This window comes from Quercus lobata, chromosome 12, assembly GCF_001633185.2.
Source record: "Quercus lobata isolate SW786 chromosome 12, ValleyOak3.0 Primary Assembly, whole genome shotgun sequence".
In the NCBI taxonomy this organism is placed as follows: Eukaryota; Viridiplantae; Streptophyta; class Magnoliopsida; order Fagales; family Fagaceae; genus Quercus; species Quercus lobata.
Genome location: NC_044915.1, coordinates 25,893,194 through 25,914,605, shown reverse-complemented (window position 1 = coordinate 25,914,605; position 21,412 = coordinate 25,893,194). Strand labels below are relative to the sequence as shown.

Sequence of the window (21,412 nt, the reverse complement as noted above, 5' to 3'; positions counted from 1 at the left end):
TAACATGGTATCTTCACTATAAATAAATAAATTTTTGAAAAATATATAAACTACTTAATTGTGGTATCTTCACTATTTTGTATTCTAATTTTTCTAGAATTATCGTGTTATCGAGTCTTGTGTTCATGTTCATGTCTGTATCCACTTCATTGTGTAGATGTGTGAATTTTCCTTTTTTCTACTTTTAGAAATAATATATGGCATAACCAGCATATTATATGCAATAGGTCACTTTATATGGCATAACCAGTATATTATATGCAATAACCATCTTGTATAGAAATAGGTCACTTTATGAGATCCACCCCTATGCAAATGAAATATTATATATATTGCATATAGCCATATACAATGGGTTTTTTCTCCTTCCAAAGGGGTAAAGGGAATCATGTTCACATGGGAAACTCTTGGAGTCTTAAAAACCTCATTCCAAGACCACCAAGGCAGTTAAATCAGGAGTAACATTAAAATAAACAAAGTTTGAATACTAGTACAATTGAATGGTACGAGGTCCCTCTCTTGACTGTTGGGGCGATTTGCATTGGAAACCAAAGCAGTCAATACGAATCACGGATTATGATCAGAAAAATTCTGAGAGAGAAATTATAATTTATTTACTCCCACAAACTCACTTCTAGTTTCAATGACACATGTATCGATCTTGCTGTAACTGATACATGAAACCACGAGCTTCCCACATGGTAAACCGGGATTATATTATTACTATAATAACTTATATATACTAGATGTTTATATGTTCAGTTTATTAATTACCACCGCATACTCTTGATGTAATGGTCATTTTATAAGTATAAGTGTTTGTGGAGTGTGAAAAACAAGGATCGGAATTTAAGTCTCTAAAAGGGAGTTTCACACACATATACACTTAGATTATGCTAGAGTAGAATTATATCTTGTATAAAAAAAAAAAAAGTTTATTAATTAAATTCAACTCTATGACCATATAATTGTGTTAAATTATTAATCAATGCAGCACAAAAATGTTATATTCTTTCAAAAATAATTAAATTCAATTATATGATAACATATGACAAGAGTATTGTAGCTTAATTAACACATTTTCATGCATAAAACGCTTAATAATAATAATAACCACATAGATATATGCTATATTGCTCGACAAAATCAAAATTTTTTTTTTAGAGAGTTTCAACTTATGACGTCCGCTCTTAATGAAAGTTCTTTATCATCAGACTAAGACAACAACTAATTTTTAGTGTAGACGGGGATTGAATCTCAGATCTCTTATACAATCATGAGAAACTTTACCGGTTGAGTTAACTGAAACCTACAATTTAATTAGAAAACACAAATTACAATTTTATATTATAATACTTTTTTAATACAGATTCACATAATATAAATTTTTCATTGAAAAATGAACATTTAAAATTCGGAAGTCCCTCCTCAAAAAAAAAGAATCAGAAGTCCCTTATCCAATAATAATAATAATCAGAAGTCCAAAGGTCCAAACCTCTATAAATTAGAAGCACCCATCTAAGATTGACAGGCGACAACAGCAAGCTACTCAATAGATAATTAAGTAGCAAGAGACACCATATCCATGGATTCAAAGAAGTCTAACAAGATCAGAGATATTGTGAGGCTCCAGCAGATCCTCAAGAAATGGAGAAAGCTTGCTAACTCATCAAAAACCACAAGCAGCAGCAGCAGCAGCAGAAAGACCATCAAGTTTCTCAAAAGAACACTTTCTTCATCTGATTACTCTAATATCCGTGGTGATGTTTCCAGCAATAATGTTGTCCCCAAAGGCTACCTTGCCGTTTGTGTTGGAGAAGAGCTAAAGAGATTCGTAATTCCGACCGAGTATTTGGGTCATCATGCATTTCACATTTTGTTAAGAGAAGCAGAAGAGGAATTCGGGTTTCAACAGACAGGTGTTTTGAGGATTCCTTGTGAAGTTTCTGTGTTTGAGAACATTTTGAAGATGGTGGAGGAAAAGGACCATTTCCTTGTGCAAGAATGCAGGTTTAGCATGGATGAGAAGGTTCAATGCTGTTCATCAAAAAGCCAGCGTACTCAACATTCTCACCATCCACAAAGCCCAATGTGCAGATAGTTACTTTTGGATTTCATTTTTCTGTTTTTGACTTTGAGCCCCTCATCTTCATGTTATTTCTTTAGATGAGGGCATTTATGACAGTGAGAGCTAGCTAGAGAGAGATTTGAATAAGATGTAACAGTAACTATTTGAAAATTACTGGGAGCATCAAACAACTTGCGTTGTCTACTAATCCAACCATTCCACTGATGCATTCTGTGGCACCTATGTATCTCATTCTTTGTTTAGTTCTTTTTCCTAGTCAAGGAGCTAAAAAGAAACAGATCTTTAAAACTTACAGAATTGCATATAACACTGTCAAACAAGTTCATTCGCGACACAAATGGTGATGGTGTTAAGGTAGCCTCTAGTATTTGCTGTAGGCAGCCCTGCTTCAGATCTTGCACAGCAAAAGCAATTATTTAGATAAGTCCTAGGCTGAGGAAATCACATAGTTTTGCATGTATATATCCATTTCTTAGTTCATTTTTCTTCTGTTGTACCATTTTCAGCTCAAACAAATGGAGCTTACAAGAAAGAAATTACGGTTAGATAACCTTTGTTCTTAGAAAATTTTGGTTAAAGAACTTTGACAATCACGGTAGAACTTTAGACAACTCAACATGGAGACTTATTTACCACTAATATATGACATAAATAATTTGCTTCAAAATATAAGGATTAACAATATATGTCAAGAATAGTGAATGAGCTTTGAGAATGCCCATGTATAAGACACTACACTACACGATAAGGCAGCTACACTTATTAATGAGTAGTATACGGATTAAGTCCAACGGAATTGTCCTATTGTAGAATTCATCAAAGTATAAATGCTTTAACCATATGCAATTTCATCATAGGGAAACCACTTGTTTGAGCTTCTCAAGGCTTAACACAAAATATTGTATTATAATCCGCAAGTACAGAGTACAGTATCCAATGTGTTTGGTTGTGAAAGCAGATCTAAAAGATATAATAATGCACAGCACAACCATGTTATATTGCAACAATTCGCACTCAGATCAAGTCAAGTTAAAAAAGAAAAGATTACAGTAGCACATTCTATTACTTTCATTATGAGACTCACATGCATCTATTCAATTCAAACTTTCTGGAAGTACAACCACATGTCAACATGATGCATCATCCTGGCTGAAGTTGACCAAGGACCAGAAGAAGTAAAGAGGGATCCAAGCCCTTCTCAATGGGAAGTAAGAAGGCATTACCCACATAAGTGAGGTAAAATAATCATTCAACATGTGTGGCCTCTAGTTGTCAAGACAATGGGCCAAAATATAGTACTGGTTCTAAAACCAGTACAAAACTTAAGCAGGGGCAAATTTAGCCCACTTTCTCTTTGGTTAAAGAGATGGTTACAATGCGTGGCTATGTCAGCGACATGGAACCTCTGGACAGATTGTGATGGTCAACCCTGTAGCTTGCACAGCCTTCTATTTCAAGGATAGGCCCACAAATACAAATAGTCCAAGATGATGACAGAGGAAAACGACAATCACAACTGGGCACATTTACTTTTGGCACAACACCATCCATATTGAAAACGAATAAGAAGTCAGGCTCAGGAAGGTGCCAATGCAGCAATATCTCAAGAACAGCAAGTGATAAAGTCAAATTACGAAGACAGCCAAATTCATATTGTCTTGAAGACAACATTAAAACTGAGCTAAGTAGTAGTGGAAGAGACAAATCTAGTCACCCTCACAAACGAGGACCAAAAGTTTCCAATTTTATTGGATTCTATCAAGTTCAATATGCTTCATTGTTCCTTTCATTCCAAATACCTTTTCAGGAACTCGCTGCAGTAGCATTAAAGAGACAGTGTTGAAGCCAAACTATGAAGATGGAACCAAGTTCCCATTGCCTCAAGAACACAACTTTATAACCAAGTAGTAAAGGTGACATGTATGGTCACACTCATAAGGACTTGGCAAAGAATGCAGTATTTCACACTAGAATGAAGCATATACATGCTAGAGATCATCACTTCATTCATAACCATTCTAGATGATAGAGCGTTGTCAGTTGAGAGGGTCCATAGGAGTCAAAATCCAGTAGACATGTTAACCAAGTCAATCACCATTGAGATACTAAAGCTATGCTCAGCTTCAGTTGGCCTCTGAGCTTGAGTACAAAGCAGTGAGTTGCTGCAACATGTGTTATGATGAGAAGACATATGGAGTTAATATTTTGATGGTGTTAGTCTCCAAGTGGGAGATTGATGGGATGTATGTGGAACCAGATGCACACTGTTGGTTATACCTAAATTTTGGCTGCGATCATGGACATCATGGCCCCAAATCAAATAAAATTGGTGTCCATACAATTATTGGGCGTATTTCTGCCTTTGAGTACACTTTAGATGCCCTAAGTCCCCTTCCGTGATTTCTCATGTTTGTGTAGCTGTAGTAAAAGAGCGGTTTATATGTGCTAATTATCCATGTAACTCCTGTCATAATCATCATAATAAAATTTCAACCAACTTGTGGACGTAACCCTTATTTAGGGTAAACCACGTAAATCTATGTGTTTGTGTGTCTGGCTTTGATCATTTTTACTCTTTCTTTTATGTTATTTGCATCCTATAAACTTGAGTTAGCTTTTCCATTTCCTAAAAGGGCTACATCTAACTTTTAATATATTTCATCTCATCTCTTTCCTTTGTTTTTACCACATCCTCATTTCAAGTTACTTTTGAAATGAGAAGAAAAAAGAATAGCAATACTAACCGTTCTAGTTAGTTCAACATATAGGAATACATCACAGGTATCTCTACCAGCATTACAATTTAACAACCCCTTCCCCCTCCCAAAAAATAACTTATTTCTCTGTATTTGATTGTGACTTTGAAAATAATCCCAAAAACATTTTATGTCTTTTGGCTCACACAGAAATCACAATATTTCATGTAGGTGCGCAGTAGTGCCAGACCTGTGGTGGTAGCGAGAAGATAGTATGGTGGTGATGGTGGCGGTGGTGGTGGTGATGGTGTGGTGACAAATGTGGTGATGGCGCTGTTAGTGAGTACGCAAGGGAGAGGTGATCAGCATTTTCTACCTCTTTTGCCTTGTTTTCTGTTGACGTTTTTTTCGTCATGCCAAACAACAGAAAATGTGAAAAACATTTTTCAAAAAATATTTTCAGCCTCAAGGGAAATTCAACTCTAAGATGGGGTAACTAATTTCAAAGATAAAACTCTAATCAAACACTTCTAAAACCCTGTACAGCAGAAACAAAATCCAAAAGGATCGATGTACTGGCATGTCTCAAAGGAGCTATTTTAGTTGTACCTCAGAAAAGAGAGGGTAGAGGGCACTTGCCCTCCTGGCTCAGCCCATCCTCTTGAATAAAAAATGTTCTACACTTGAATTAAAATCACAATCTCAATCAAGAATGATAACCATTCAATTTTATGATTGTAGTTTATTCCAATAAGAAAAAAGAAATATCAAAGGTTAAAACTCAACCATTCCTTTCCCTTTTCTTTCCAACTTGTAATATGTAAATTACATAAATGTCACTCAAAGAAGACCTTCTTGAGATGGAATATCACACAGAAGGAAAAGATGAGAACCTGAAAGAAAGTTGTTCAAAACAATTAAATTCCACCTCATGAGCATAGTGTATCCTCGCTGAAGTTTATGATCATGCTAGCAAACCAGAATAGTTTCGAGGCTCAAAAGGATAGATTTGCACCATCACTGTCATTTGGGAAGGTTACACATTTGAAAACTTTGCACTTTGAGCACAAGATGTATCCAATCTGCAGCCAAATGTCAAGAATGAATAAAAACAAGGATTCTCTAACAGATTGCTATCCATGAGATAAATCTATAACTAATAAATGCTATAAAACCCCGAGGTACATTGACGAAGGGATTATCAAAACCAAGAGCTACAAACATATAAAAAACGCAAGGGTAGTAGTAAGACAATCCACTGCTAGATCTTTAGCTGGGAAGGTTCACCAGTTGAGCTATGCCATATTCACGCCCATGTCATGTCATGTCTAAAATGGGTGCTTAACGTATATCTTTCCATGCAACCTTAATGCATCATTTTCAACCATGCTACACTAAATGTTTTCATCACAATAGAAAAGTATTCTCATCAACTTGACGACAAAAGTACCATTTTACAAGCTTTGAGAAGAGTACTTAATGGACTACTTACAGCTCTGCAAGATGGACATCGACGGTAGATCCGATTGTTTTCAGCTTTCACATTGGTCTTTTGCCCTTTACAAAAATCACAAGTTAACCATCCTGTACCATTGCAAGGTTCGCAGCTAATTCCTGCATCAACCTTAAAACAACTGGACTAGAGTAAGAACAGCAATTGTAGCCTAAGTCAATACAGATTAAGATGTTATCCATATTGAACCTTGTGTAGTAGCATGTTAAGTTTTCTGTATAATAAAGAGGAAGAATATACATCTCAATCAATATTTAATTTAAAAATCCATTGTTCCAAACTTCCTCAAGTTTCCACAAAATAGTTCCACTTATGAAGCATCCAAATTAAAGAAATTTAGACCCTTTCCATCTATTTTTAATGTATCTTCTGTATTTATCTAAAACTTGAACCAAATTTGAGTAAGAACTTGATTTAGGCATCAATGAAAAAAACAAATAAGAATTGAAATCTGTCGATCCCGTTTAGAAATTCAACAGCAGTGATGATGGCACAATTGTCAATAGCACCAAAATATAGACATCAATGTCATGTAAATCTCAATGTCAAACAACAAAAGAGCCCCAGCCTTAATCACAACATGGGTAAACTTAGGTACTGTAAATGAATCATATGGTTAAATTTAATTTTACTTATCTTTAAACAAGACAACATTGTTTTTATTGCATTGATCAATAGATTCAATGCATCCCGTGATTGAATTCAATTGCGGAACCTAAGATGGCCCCAACACTAATAAATGCCATAGAGAAATATTCACAGGCATAACTTAGGTAACTCAAAACATTTAAATTCTCTCATTTCCCTCTAATTTTTAGCTAGATTTGTGACATGTAGCATTTACTTAATTTTTTGCGTTGTTTTTTTTTTTTTTTTAAATCATTGAATTTGGCCCAACATACAGAGTCACATACTACATTTTTTTTTAGTAAGATGGGCTTCAGGGACCTTGGAAAAGTGAGTGAGTTTTAAATTCCCAAAAAGATTCGTTAAATTTCCAATAAGGTCAGCATGATAAAATGCGCATTGCGCCTGACTATTATTCTTAATTCACTTTAAGCTCAGAAAGTCAGAAATGATTTTATACCTGTTGTTCCACTGACACTGACACTGGCTGAATTGGCGCGCAACGCACAGGCTTCATTAAAAAACGCCGCCTCGTCGTCTTTAACGGAGCCGATGGCAAATTCCGTAAAAAGTAGAGCTTCCCAGGGGCCATAGTACACATCATCATCGCCATTTTTACACTTTCCTCACCTCACGCTGTCACGCACTTCAGAATCAGATAACGTTACTGCTGCAAGAGGAAATAAATAAAATAAAATAACAAATTAACAATTCACCCGCGTAGTTCTCACAAATAACAAAACTGCCACTCCCGCAAATTTGCACTCAAAATCTATCATTATTATCGAAATTGCCACTGAAAAACCATTTAATAAAATCAAGCTGATCCATGTTGCTCTAATGGAGATGAATCAGATTCGAACCTTCGTGATACTCTTCTTTTTCTTCTTCTTCTCTGTAAACGGTTTTCGTACACTATCCGATGATCCGTGCGACCCGAAGGCCCAGCGCGACCCGCGGACGCTCCGATCCGATCAAATAACGGTCTTGATCAACGGTTACTCCGAGTCTCGTATTCCTCTGCTCCAATCACTGGCTGCCACGTACGCAACTTCGCCTCTCGTATCCTCCGTGCTCGTCCTCTGGGGAAACCCCTCCACACCGGCCCAAACCGTAGCCCAATTGGCCCAAAATCTCTCTCTCCATCACTCAATTTCTCTGCTCCGCCAATCATCGAACAGCCTCAACAATCGGTTCCTCCCTAGATCTTCCATCGGGACCCACGCCGTTTTGATATGCGACGATGACGTGGAGATCGACCACGAATCGTTCGAGTTCGCGGTGAGGGTTTGGGGATCGAACCGTGACCGTCTGATTGGATTCTTCGTGAGGTCGCACGATCTTGATTTGTCGAGGAAGGAGTGGATTTACACTGTGCATCCAGAGAAGTACTCGATTTTGCTCACCAAGTTTATGATTCTGAGAAATGATTACCTGTTTAAGTACAGCTGTAACGGTGGGCCCGCGATGGTTGAGATGAGGAGGACCGTTGATCGGATGAGTAATTGTGAGGACATCTTGATGAATTTTGTGGTGGCTGATGAGACTAACGTGGGGCCCGTTTTGGTGGGGGCGAAGTGGGCCAGGGATTACGGGGATGCGAGGAATGACGTTGATGTTGATCAACGGTTGGGATTGAAAGATGAGGGAGTGAAGGAAGTGGGGTTGAGTAGTAGGAGAGGGGAGCATAGGAAGAGGAGAGGGAAGTGTATAATGGAGTTTCATAGAGTGATGGGAAGAATGCCTTTGAGATACGGTTATGGGAAGGTAGTTAATTCAGTTGGTGAACAAGGTTTGTGTGAGAAAGGAGGACATTTGGTGTTTTGTGATAAATCATAGGAGATTTTTTTTTTTTTTTTCTTTACATGTTAGAATTGCTCATTCAAGATCATCACTTGAGAATTGGTAATTACTCATTGTAAACGTTTTAACTCAAAGATAAATGATTGTCCATTTACTAACTTTTTTTGAGATAGTTGGATGGTTTATGTCAAACTTCAATTTGATTAATTAACGAGTTGGATGAATTATTTGACTTTGTATTTAAGGGAATGTGGGTATGGTATTACCTGTGAAGATAATTTTTAAGTCCGATAAAGAAAATTATGATAACAATGAACTATGGAAAGTAAATAAAGTCTTAGTTAACAAGCTCTAACTCCAAATTTTAAGGGTTTGTTTGAAATCCGCTTATTTTGCTGAAACTGAAAATTTTTTGCTGAAAGGTAAAAGTTAGCTGAAATAGTACAGCGGGGGGACTCATGAATAGTACCAAAAAGTGCAAAGGATCTATGAATAGTAGCAAAAATAACCTAAATAGTAAAATAAGCTGGCTTTTTAATTTGGAGCCAAATGCACACTAAGTGAGATATAATGTTATTGAGTCTCATGGAACTACAAAGTAATTCATGACTGCGATAAATATAGAAGCAAATGAAACAATTGCTCACCTTTTGGCTAATTGAGCATTATTTTCTTCAACCTATGGAACTTATCCCATCTCTTTCATTCTCCCAATGGGTCATTTTCGCCTTGTTGTTTCCACCATCTGTAAGTATGGGCCTCCTCTTTCTCAATACTATTATCTCAATTATCAAAAAAAGAAATTGAAAAGAAAAAAAAAAAAAAACAATTCAATGCCTAAATAGTACTTGTAGGGGTGTTGGGCTCAGGAGCTCGTTATCTATATATATGTTGGGCCTGGGGCCCAATCCGAGGACGAAAGGTCATCTGAGGAGGAGTGAGCATTGTCAAGGGAATTCGTGTTAGTAAATGAGAAAGTTAGTTTTGGTCATAAGGGCCCAGGAGGGTGGGCCGAGGATGAATGTCTCCTCGGCTTTGGTCAGTCGAGGTTCGAAGAGATGGTCTACCGTGTAGGGGAACGTTCCAGGAAATTCTGTTGGTACGGATAAGCATTACAAAAATATAGGACAAGGAGGAGTCCTAAAATATTTAAAGAGAAAGTTACTACCACCGCATTAAATACTTTATAGCAAACCCTCTAGTCGCATTAATGTGAAGGTGATACCTGAACAGTGGTTTTCAGCCTTACAGCTACTACATAAAGACTTCAGGAAGGTACTGATAGAACAAGTATCAACACCAACCATCTGGCTTGCACGTGAAGGGTAAAGATGAAAGGTGAAGAGAGTATAAAAGGAGAAAAAGGCAATGAAAGAAGGAGATCGAGAAACCAAGAAAAAAATACTGTAGCAATCAGGAACCAAATTTGTAATCATACTCGTGAAAAATATATGAGAACTGATCTCCTCGAACTGTGCCGAATACGATTTTCTTTAGTTTAAATCAATCTGTCTTCCTGTTCTTGTTATTTGAACCCACTTTACTTATTGTCCAACTCATTTTAGCCCAGTTTTCCAACCCACTCTCTACAAATTTATTGTTTTGGGTTTTTTGGGCCTAAGTCCATCCATCTTTTGGGCTAGGGACTTAAATTCGGTCCTTACAATTGGCACCATCTGTGGGAAATTCCGGTGTTATAGTGAGTTTGACATCCAACTATGGTAGGTTCAGGTTCACACCAGGCAGAATCTATAGGGTCCTAACATAAAGATCATTTTGTCAACCTTGAGCGAAGAAGGGACCGGGAGGGGAGTGTGCATACTACCCATACTAGTAGGAGCCATTCTCGGGGTAGTAGCCACCTCTCTCATGAGAAAAATACCAAAGCCAAGTAGCAGGAGATTGATCATTTAAAGAGAAAGTTACGCCATGAACGGAGAAGGCGGACTCCCTTCATTTCTAATTTCTCTTCTGGCGATGAAGAGGATGGTAGTTATAGGCAGAGATCAAGGACTCCTCCTAGTAAGTCTTTCTCGTATGATAATGACTACCACCATGAGCACAGAAACAGAAGCTTATCTTCCAAAGGCTTGGGGAATGATGCGATGAGCAGAGCGCTCAAACAAATTTCCAGATCACATTTCACACGTAGGATTAAGGAAGGGAGACTTCCTCAGCAATTCACCTTTCTCAATATTTTATCATTAACACTGTGTCGGGGGCGAAAAAGTTTTTCCTTCCAACAAATGAGATTTTTGTTGGGTTGGGGGCCTAAATCGAAACTCGACGATGGGCTCAAAGTACGACCCAAAGGCTATTGGTGAAGATCCGAAAAATTCACTTTATTTTATGCCTTGGGCTTAGGTTGAGACTGACAAGAATGACCCATAAACAATTCCTACATCAGACACGTCAGCATGATTAAAAAGCATACTACAAGAAATAGCCCAGCAGTAAAATGTTTCTACAATAAAACAGTCCAGCAATAAAATGTCTCAATGGTAAAGTAAGATAGAACAGAATAAACTTTCAACTGTTAGCTATTTCACAAATTAAGGAAAGTATCTACATTTTCAAAACTCATCATCCATTGGCTTTGGAGAAGAGTCTTCTAACACAATAATATGAGGGAAAATTTCTATAGTAATAGTTACATCATAATCTTCAATAGTAAATGAGTAAATAAATATCATGGACTTCATTATAACAAATGATAAGGAAAACTTAGTGTAGGATGAAGGGAGAGAGAGAGATTCCAGCTAGCGCAGCAAGATCATTATGGTACCAAGGCATGCTCATAGATATAGTATATGTAGTGAATAGAGAGAGTCATTTTGAGTAGTATGAGTAGTGAGTGAGAGTGTACAGTAAAGCTGCTAGAGCTTTCTACTAGAGATAGATAAGTGTTTATGAGTAGTGGTATGAGGAGTGTTTGTTAGATAAGAGCTGGGGAACTTAGTTTCTAAACTTGAAACTAAGAACTCACTAACTTTTTCAGAGCTTAAAGAAGGCTAAACAGAGAGATTAAGGAAAAACTCATTTCTATTAGTGTATCTCTTAGTGTAAATATGGGTCCCCCCTTTAAGGTGTTAATGGAGAGTTCCATTTATAGTTGAATTAGAGGGGGTAATCAGCAAATAATATTTGCTAAATCAACTTCAATCTTCAAAAAATCTTTAATGAATCATTCCTAGGATTTTGGCCAAGAGTAGTAAGCTCAGCTTTTAGAATGTTCTTGTTGTTTTGGGTAATAACAGCTTGGATTCTGGCTTAGCGTTAAATGCTGATTGGCCTTAGTTAATGGGATTAAAGCATGTATTAGGCCAATGATCTTGGTTTTGCTGCTGTTAGAATCAGAGCTTCTTAGGGCAAATTGTATCACCCCAAGCTAGGTGTCAATCTTGGAGCCCTATGCTGGGATCCCTTTGATGCCCTCCAAATCACATTTCCTTGCGTTTCTCCATTTGGGTTCATGTGCTTAGTTCATGAACCAGAAAGTACACGTTTTTGACATGATAATGAAGTGATTTCAAGTTGTTCCAGAAGCTTTCATGGCCTGGTTATGGCTGCCCTTGGTCCTTGATCAAATGGGTTGGAGAAGGAAGGAGATACAGCTGGCTAAAGCTTCCTAGTTTTTTTTCACGTCACCTCAGCTTTATGTCATATGAGAAATGATGGAATTCAACTTGGCAAGGAAGGGTTTAACCCCTGCTAGACACGTGTCTTCTTCTGATTTGATTGGACAAGTTGGAACGGATGGCAATAGGCTCCAGCTGTTAAGTTGTACTGAAGTTTGACTAAACAGCTCACATGAACTTCAGCTGCTGGGATTTGTATATGAGCTGGGTTGGCTTAGCTGGGTTTTGTAGTTGAGCTTCCTTGGGCTTGGTCATCTCTACAAAAATGAATAGTTTTGCCATGGGTAATATACATGGGCTTTTGTAGTTAGTTGATTATAGAAAAATAAGCATAGTTTCCATTAATTTTGTGAAAGAAATATTTTTGAGAGATGAGTAATTTATATTTCCCATGAGTTAGGGACTTTAGTATATATTTTGCCAAGAAATAGTTTTGGGCTTTGAGCATAATGTAATTGTTTTTGCTAAAATAGTATTTTGGGCTTTTATAAATAGTTGTCAAAATAGATTTGGGCTTTGTAAAGTAGTGCCAAAATAGTACTTAGGTTTTATAAAATAGGTGTTAAATTAGTATTTGGGCTTTGTGAAATAGGTGCCAAATTAATACTTGAACTTTAATTAATACTTGGGTTTTATAAAATAGGTGTCAAATTAGTATTTGGGCTTTGTAAAATAGTTGCCAAAATAGTATTTGGGTTTTATAAAATATATGCCAAATTAGTATTTGGACTTTGTAAAATAGGTACCAAATTAGTATTTGGGCTTTGTAAGGTAGTGCCAAAATAGCATTTTGGGTTTTGTAAAATTTTGTAAAAATATTGCCGTGTAGCAACGGGTTTTAGAGGTGCTGTGTAACAATGGGTTTTAAGGTGCCGTGTAGCAACGGGTTTTAGAGGTGCAGTGTAGCAACGGGCTTTAAGGTGCTGTGTAGTAGCAAGCTTTGTATAGAGTTTTGTTGGGCTTTTTGGGTTTTGCCCACAAGGTAAATGAGTTTGGACTTTTTTGTAGAGATAGTATAGTTTTGTGGCCCAATTTTGATAGTAATATAATGGGCATTTTTGTAAAAACCCAAGTTGGATAATATGTGGCTAATATGTGTGAGATGATCCAAGATAATTTATGGAGCTTATATATGAAATATTTGTAACAAAATATTTATGTGAGTTCAAAATAATTTATGGACTTATATGAGTATATATTTGTGTGAGCAGCTAATAAAATTAGTGCCCAAAAATTTGTCCACACGTTAAATACCACTTTCACACTAAGAGTCTGTTTGGATAGAACTTATTTTGTTAAAATTGAAAACTGAAAACACTGTAACAAAATAATTTTTAAATGTATAAATAGTATCGTGGGACCCATTTTTAATGAAAAAATTGCCGAAAAGTGAAGTTTATGGGTCTATAAACAGTAAATGGGGACCCACTTGTGTGCATTCTCCGGTTAATTTTGTTGTGAACAGTACATGAGTAGATGGAAAATGTACGGTAAACAGGCTGAAAAGTCAAAAACAACGGCAGGAGAAAAAAAAAAAAAAACAAAACAAAACAAAACGAAACAAAACGCAAACGCAGAATAAGTTGAATCCAAAGTTGTGCCACGGAACACGAAGAAACTACGCGAGAAACTAACAGGAAAATGAAAACCGCGGCAAAAGAAACACAGAGAGAGAGAGAGAGAGAGCGATTAATACTAGTATTAAAGAATGAAGATTAGGGTTTTTGAATTCAATTAGCTTTACTGATTGTGTTCTTAAAACGAAGCCATGAAGCGCAAGGATCTTCATCATGATCTCTCTTTCATTCCATTTTCTCCCAGAAAATCCCCAAGACTGGTACTCCTCCAATTTTTTTCTCTCAATTTCTACAAAAATATCAATAATCACCAATTTGTCAAGTACTTGCAAATTTTATCTTATAGTCTTATTCATATGATCTTAAACAAAATCATTCATATTTTTTTTATTTTGTTTGTATGAATTTTTAGGATGTTGAATTACTTGAAAACATGAATGAAGACCCACCAATTAGAGTTCCCCAGATACTTGAACAAGGGTTGTTATTGCAAGATCAACAACAACAACCCTTCACATGCAGTAGTAATAATATGCTGCAACTGGCTGTTGCTCCACTGTCGATGCTTTCGAGTAATAGTTTGGAGGAGAGAGCTCTTTTTCTCTACAATCAGCCACTAAACACCCCGTTTTTTAAGTCTCCTTGTTCGCCTGATTTTCCTATTGTTGTGAACTCTGCATTGATTCCGGGATTGAAAGGTCGGTATCAAAGTCTCCCATTTGTATGTAGTTTCTGCTATGGTTGAATGCTATGCTACTACTACATGCTTTTTTTTATTTTCCTTTTTATGAAGTTCAATTCATCTTCATTAAGCGTTTTAAATGTGTTGCCATGGAGCCTTTGATCATATATAGAAACCACCAAACTGATTTATACTTTTTCCTCAATACGAAAGAAATGATTTGATGAATCAAAGAATGTAGGCTGATTTATTTTGTGACCTATGGCCATTTGTGAATTTGTAATTTTGTTGTTACTTTAGTTCACTGAACGAAAAAGTGATTTTATATATATATATATATATATATATATATATATAACACCAATGAGTTTTAGCGCAAGTGGCACCTACACCCTTGTAAGTAAGGTGGAGAGTGAGGTTGTGGGATCATGATCCATTACGTGCATGAGTAACTTTCTTACTAAAAAAAGAAAAAACTGTATTTGAGCTTTTGATAAGTTAATCCTAGATATTTTGATTGATTACTAGGCTCTCTATTGTTGTACTTGTCTATTATGGAATTGAGGTACATAGAGTAGACATATTTTGATTCCATGATTTATTAGAAGTGAGGTACATAGACCTTTGTTTGATCACGGTTTATTAGATTGGAGAGTGATGCCCATTTAAAATTAAGATAAGAAAATAGATATGCATTATATATACATATATATGTATGAGGAAAGGTTTGTTTAATTTTGCTGTTTGGTTTTTATCAGTTTCCTCTCTCATTTCCTTCTTTTTTGATTGTTGGTGTGCTCTGTGCTTTTTATGCATAGGCCTGTAGGTATACCATTCTTACTTATCAAAAAACAAAAAAAAGGGAAAGGTCTGTTTAATGAGCTTCATGCATGCACTTATATATGTATAAATAATGAATGAATTTTATTAGATAGGAGGGAAACCTTAAGTACACAATTAGTTCACCAAAAAAAATCTGTCATAGATTATAGGTATAGGTGCACGAAAATTCTGTCAACTACTGTCTCTTTTTCTTTCACAATTTGTCTTTATTCTTGGATAATATGAATTTTAGACAATAGCTTAAAAGAAGCTATTTGATTTGCAAAGATTGAATTTGGAGGTCTGAGCCAATGTTTAAGTACTGCATTCATTTGTTGATTTTGGGCCTAGATTGGAATCTTTCAGTAAATTGTTAGTATAATTTTCCTTCCTAACCACGTGAAAGGTGAAAAATACACACACACCAATGGATTATATGTCGCTTAAAGTGACTTTAAATGGATTGCTTGATCAGATCTTGTGAGGAAATGGTGAAAGTGAGTGTGGAAGGACCGTACAATTGTAATTTTGCCACAGACATAGGAAGAGTAATGGGGATGTGTGTTGGGTAATTAGAAGGTATTGTGAAGAAAAAATGCTAGGTTTTTGCAAGGAACTATTGGTGGTGAGGATTGACATGTATGCAGCATGTATCTGTATGTTTCTGTTCTTTTTCATTTGTTGTAAGTAAACTCCTCAAGCACTTTTTGGGGATGGGGCAGCTAAAAAACTATACTCTCAGAAAGGGAGAATCAACTTAACAGTAACTAATTGGGTTACCTCAGCACTATCAAAGGAAAATATATGATAGGAAGATACCGACAGAAAGATGTCCTCCTACTGAGGACCACAAATATAGATCATTTCAAAAGCTTCTCATTATAAGTTAAATATCCAGCTCCCAATTTTTATAATGAGAAAGAGAGATTTATTAAAGAACCAGTTTCTGATTTTATTGTGCAAAAGAATAAAGTGTTGGAGCTGCCACCAGAGAATATATTCATCTCAAACCATGCAATTTAGTAATATTAGAGACTTTATTTCCCCAACCTGCAAATTTTTGTCTGAAACTGCTGTGCCTCACCAACAAATTATAATCTTAGATCACTGCCAAAAAATTGCATCATTTACCTTAAATATACTTGTCAAGAAGTGGGCCTCTACTTGGTTATAAATGACAAAACATCACCCCAAATACCAAATGCATCTAGCTTTGTTTACACTTTACATAACCCTTGTCATGTCTCACTGTCAGTGCTACTTGTCCTGGTCCTTTTGATTGGGATATATCAAATATCCTCATGGATTCAACCAGCATAGTCTGACTCTAATGTCTGTACCTGCAGAGTTGTTTGAGTTTCTAGAGAAGAAATAGAGTCTGATTGGTGTTAAATAAGTAGCCTAATTCCTTACAAAGAAAACTTTCTGTTTCCCATGAGAATGTGCCTTTGATGTGTGTGACTGTTCTCTGATTGTTTGGGCTTGAGATAAAACACACATTGTGAAAGATTTATTCACATGAAAGTTTTCTGGCACCAGTTGGCGGTGAAACAGACATACCCATTTTCCACTCCTAAAATTCCAAATAATTATTGAATGTCAATTGTAAATTGGTCACTGCAACATGTTTCTTGATTGTGCTTTTCTATCTATTACTATCACTATTGGAATGGTAATTACTGGTGTTAAATTAGTAAATATTTTTATGTTTGTGTTCTGGTTATTAGCTTTTGTTGGTCTTGGAATCATTTATTCACATTATTCATCTTTAATGTACAACCCACAGAACATTTCCTCGCACTAGGAAATGGGAAGTTAGGGAATTCCATGGAGAAAGAAGACACAGACAAGAACCCCATGGTTTCAAATGACTGTGTGGCTGTTGTTCCCTGGGTTGCACCTCAACCTCCTTTAGCCTCAGGAGCAAAGTCACCTTCAGCAGGTGTGTCAGAGGCCATGGAAACGGAGGAGGTGGAAATGATGGACACAGATTATGACTCCGATTCAAATATCAGCGGTCAAAGGGCTTTTGAGTATGATGGAATGGTGCAAGAAGCTGGAGAATTACCACACTGGCAGCAACAACACAGTATGCAGCCACATTTCCTTAAAAACAATTCGGCTCCTGTCGAATGGTAACACATTGGTTGAGCTGCTTCAGCACTTGATGTTGTACATGTAGGTCCAGTTGTTAGAACTTAGAAGATAACAGAATAGGACTTTCTTCACCCTGATTTTGATTTTCTTTTTCCAGGCAGTGCTAATTACAATGTGCCCTCTAAACTCTAAAGGGGATTTTATGTAAATAAAAGAGATGGTAGGTTGCAAACTGCAAGGACTCTGAATCACTGTTCTCACGTTTTTATCCATGATCAGCTTCTGGGGAAGCCTTCTTTTCAGTTTTCCTATAGTCAGTTGTCTTTTTCTATGTCTTGAAATGACTTGTAATTAGTATTTAGTTAAGGCTGTATTACACAATTAGTGTTTTAGGAAGTGGCAAATATGAAGCTTATGCCCCAAGCACACAATGGATTCATCATTCCCCTTCACAAATCACCAGAATTTACTTTCACTATTCATCATTACACATTAGCCTGTTCAGTGATTTTATGAACATGACATTTGAAAATTGAAACTTAATAATTTGTGAATTGAAAAAAGGTCTTTAGCCTATTAGGTTATATCATTGGCAGCTAAAATAATCCCATAAAAAAAAAGATTGAAATTTAACAAGTTCAGCACACCATGAAATTGTTTTGATTCTAACGGAGAGAAGCCGAGAAGGCAACTTGTTTTTTTCTCAAATGGGTGAGAGTGCTAAAGATTTTCACAGATTATATGAAAGCTCTTTGTAATAGACAACGGAGATCCTCTGCCTGTGATTTTTGTTTGTTCGTTTTGCATCAATTGGGTGCAACGCTTGTTGCATGCGGAGTTCGTTAATTAATAAAGATTTCACTCATAGCATTATTTTTATTAGAATTTCTTATCACATACTGATTCTCCATAAAGAAAATTCCGAATTAGAATTTTGTAAAACAAAAAAAGAATGTACTTGAGCTTACTAGACCAGCTTCAAAGGCATCTCAGCAAGTCTGAAGAGCAAAAGACATTAATTTACGAGCAGTACAACACCTTCTTCGCCATTAAACTTTAGCGAAGAGGCTGCCTGAATTACTACTCAAAACTAAATTTTGCTAACAATTACATTAATATTCAAAATTTTTAAAAAAAATAAATAAAACATAAACAAAAACAAAAACCTTAACTAAATCGAGTATCGAGAAAATTCGACACATGAACTAGAATACCCAAAAACAATAACATACTAATGATAAAACAAAGATCGGCAAGCAACTCTTATTATCAGAAGAACGGCTTAGAAAAATGTATCACCCAAATCGAAGAAATTCGCTAGATCTAAAAAAAGTCATAGCGAATATGGATGAAAAGGTTGAAAGTTTAATATAGGGACTATATTCATCTCTATGGCACAGTTTTTTGTTAGCCAAAGAGCCAAACTCAAGCCCCATATACAATTATAAAATTGCCATTGAACCCAAAAAAAAAAAAAAAAAAAAAGATCAGAGGAGCAAAACTAGTGAAACCAATGTATAGTTTAGAGGTGAGAAGCCCTAACGGCGAGTTCCAATGTTACTCTGCCCCAATTTTCTGTCAGGCTTAAAGAGAAGCGAAGAGAAACCCTAAGACGAGCTTAATGTATTTGTGAACCTCTCAGCCTTTTAGGCATGTATATATACGAGTGAGGCAACCTAGTAGCCTTCATCTCAACTCATATTCACGACTTTACCCTTCAACGTGGTACTACTATTTGTTTTGTTTGGGCCATTGTATGCCCATTGGGCCTGTAGAGTTAGAGAAAGAATCTCTTGTTTATATGCCCGATTGAGTGGGCCTATAAGATAATTTTAGATAGAGGTTTGTATAACAATCCATCATGTATCACTTTTTCACGTTATTATTTCTCTCTAAAAAATAAAATAATGAAGATAAAATCTGATATGCACTTGTTGGAGTATTTTTATTAAAATTATTATATATTATTTTTAATCCTAATTAAGGGTAATTTAAGAAAAAAAATATGATCAATTTTTAATTGATGGACTTTCTGTTTTCTTACCGATTCTTAAACTAAAATTCAAACTTATATATAATTTTTAATCCTAATTAAATGGTGATTTAAGAAAAAAAATAAGATCAATTTTTAATTGATGGAATTTCTGTTTTCTTACCTATTCTTAAACTAAAATTCAAACTCAATATTATTTCCGGTATCAATTATGATTTGAATGTTGGCAATGTCATTAGTGACTTTATAATATTTCCTTATCAAACATATTTCTGGAGTTGACTTAACTCCAGTACTTTTTTAACTATAATCTCTTTTTGTTTTAACAAGAAACTGTCACATCATCCACTAACTTAATAAAATGTGGAAATTAAAACCCATTATCATTTGCCTTGTATATTTAAAATAAAAGGACATGTCCAGTTAAAAAAAGTATTGGAGGTAAATCATACACTTTCTTGTTTATAATCTTTCCTTATCAAACATATTCTCTTGTCCAACGTACTCTATATTAGAATTTGTTTTTTGTTTTTTGTTTTTTGTTTTTTATTTTTTTATTGTTTAATTTTTTTTATATACAAGATATAATTTCTACTCTAGTCTAATCTAAGTGTATATGTATGTGAAGCTCCCTTCTGGAGATTTGAACTCCAACCCTTACCCCCCACACTCCAAAAGCATTTATTAGAATTTGGTTTTAATGCTACCTAAGACTGATTACATATTAGAGAATTTGTTTCCAAATTAGTTCCTTGGGTGAATAACGTTACTAACATGGTGCCATTTACTGTAGTTGATTATAAATTATTATATATCAGGCATGATTTATGTTCTTATGGTTTAATGATAAAAAGTTATCATCAAGAGCGGACGTCATAGGTTGAAACTCTCTCAAAAAAAAAAAAAAAATTCTTAAGGTTTAATCTAAATTTCTGTGTGTGTGGGTTACTACTTTAGACAAAGCCCAAGGCCAATGGTCTGAAAGGATCTTGGGCCTCCAAAGGATAGTGTAAATAGTTGGTGGACTGAGCTTTACTCACTGCGGAAAGATAGTATGTGCGTGTGTGTGTGTTGGTTGAACAAATAACTAAAGAACAACAAAGGAACTAAAAGAGTGCAAATAAATAACATCAGGGATGCTCAAAATTATATCAAGTATTTGAATACATTGAGTCCTACTTTGCTGGGATATATCACAAGGTTCAATAAAGTTCAAAAATCACAGACTTAGATAGCTCTCTTTAGGCTTCCAAGACTTATGAAATTTGAATCCCTTTGAATCCAAGTGTATACCTAAGTATTTTTTGTAGGATCCTTCACAATTCCTCACTCTCCACTCTATTTCAAGCTCACATCTCTCTATTTAATATCTTTTTCTAGTATATGAGTGCTTCTTCCTGAATGCCTTTTAGTAGGAGCTTCATCCCCTTTTATAGTACCACTTCTAAGGTTTTTTCCATGCCATTGATCCATTCTGTTGGTGTTCTAGGTACTAGAATCAATGTTATGTCTGTAACATTGGTGGCTGGTCATTTCCTATTTCTCTCATTATTTCCCCTTTTGAGACTTAGTAACCTAAAAGTCCCCAGCTGACCTTCCTTTTATGGGAGATCCTGTTTGAGTTATCCTAGATGCTCTTCCCAAGTCAAGACTTCTCATCATTTTCCCAAAATCTTTAAAAAGATATCTCAGAGCTTTGACTGCTTCACACTTTGTCCATTTTCTTTAAATGGGCAGATTCCTCATTGCTAATGATGAAAGGCAAAAAAGCTTCAAGTCTACTTTACTTGAGGTACTAAGCTCCTTCATTAGATTCTAACTTCTAAGCCACCATCTGTTCCCAAAGCTTTCTTCTAAATTGTGGGCGGATGAAGA

At 35.8% G+C, this 21,412-nt stretch overlaps 4 protein-coding genes and 1 non-coding gene across 5 annotated transcripts; 3 read left to right on the top strand and 2 right to left on the bottom strand.

Annotated features, from left to right (window-relative positions):
• Positions 1 to 1,419: 1,419 nt before the first annotated feature.
• On the top strand, positions 1,420 to 2,225 carry LOC115971210 (auxin-responsive protein SAUR71-like). The gene has a single exon (XM_031090976.1). It carries the CDS (start codon positions 1,586 to 1,588, stop codon positions 2,099 to 2,101), a length of 516 nt encoding a protein of 171 aa, XP_030946836.1. The 5' UTR covers positions 1,420 to 1,585; the 3' UTR covers positions 2,102 to 2,225.
• Positions 2,226 to 4,307: 2,082 nt separating this feature from the next.
• On the bottom strand, positions 4,308 to 7,879 carry LOC115971211. Its single transcript, XM_031090977.1, has 4 exons — positions 7,789 to 7,879; positions 7,386 to 7,592; positions 6,278 to 6,409; positions 4,308 to 5,867 (listed from the first exon to the last, which is right to left on the bottom strand). The coding sequence occupies exons 2-4, from the start codon at positions 7,536 to 7,538 to the stop codon at positions 5,781 to 5,783; spliced, it is 372 nt and encodes a 123-aa protein (XP_030946837.1). The 5' UTR covers positions 7,539 to 7,592; positions 7,789 to 7,879; the 3' UTR covers positions 4,308 to 5,780.
• On the top strand, positions 7,751 to 9,095 carry LOC115971209 (glycosyltransferase family protein 64 C3). Its single transcript, XM_031090975.1, has one exon. It carries the CDS (start codon positions 7,766 to 7,768, stop codon positions 8,762 to 8,764), a length of 999 nt encoding a protein of 332 aa, XP_030946835.1. The 5' UTR covers positions 7,751 to 7,765; the 3' UTR covers positions 8,765 to 9,095.
• Positions 9,096 to 13,933: 4,838 nt separating this feature from the next.
• On the top strand, positions 13,934 to 17,910 carry LOC115969903. The gene is made up of 3 exons (XM_031089538.1): positions 13,934 to 14,203; positions 14,356 to 14,641; positions 17,234 to 17,910. The coding sequence occupies exons 1-3, from the start codon at positions 14,135 to 14,137 to the stop codon at positions 17,584 to 17,586; spliced, it is 708 nt and encodes a 235-aa protein (XP_030945398.1). The 5' UTR covers positions 13,934 to 14,134; the 3' UTR covers positions 17,587 to 17,910.
• Positions 17,911 to 18,495: 585 nt separating this feature from the next.
• Positions 18,496 to 18,618, bottom strand: LOC115972661. The gene has a single exon (XR_004087522.1). It is a non-coding gene; the product is annotated as a small nucleolar RNA snoR77 (small nucleolar RNA).
• Between the last annotated feature and the right edge of the window lie 2,794 nt (positions 18,619 to 21,412).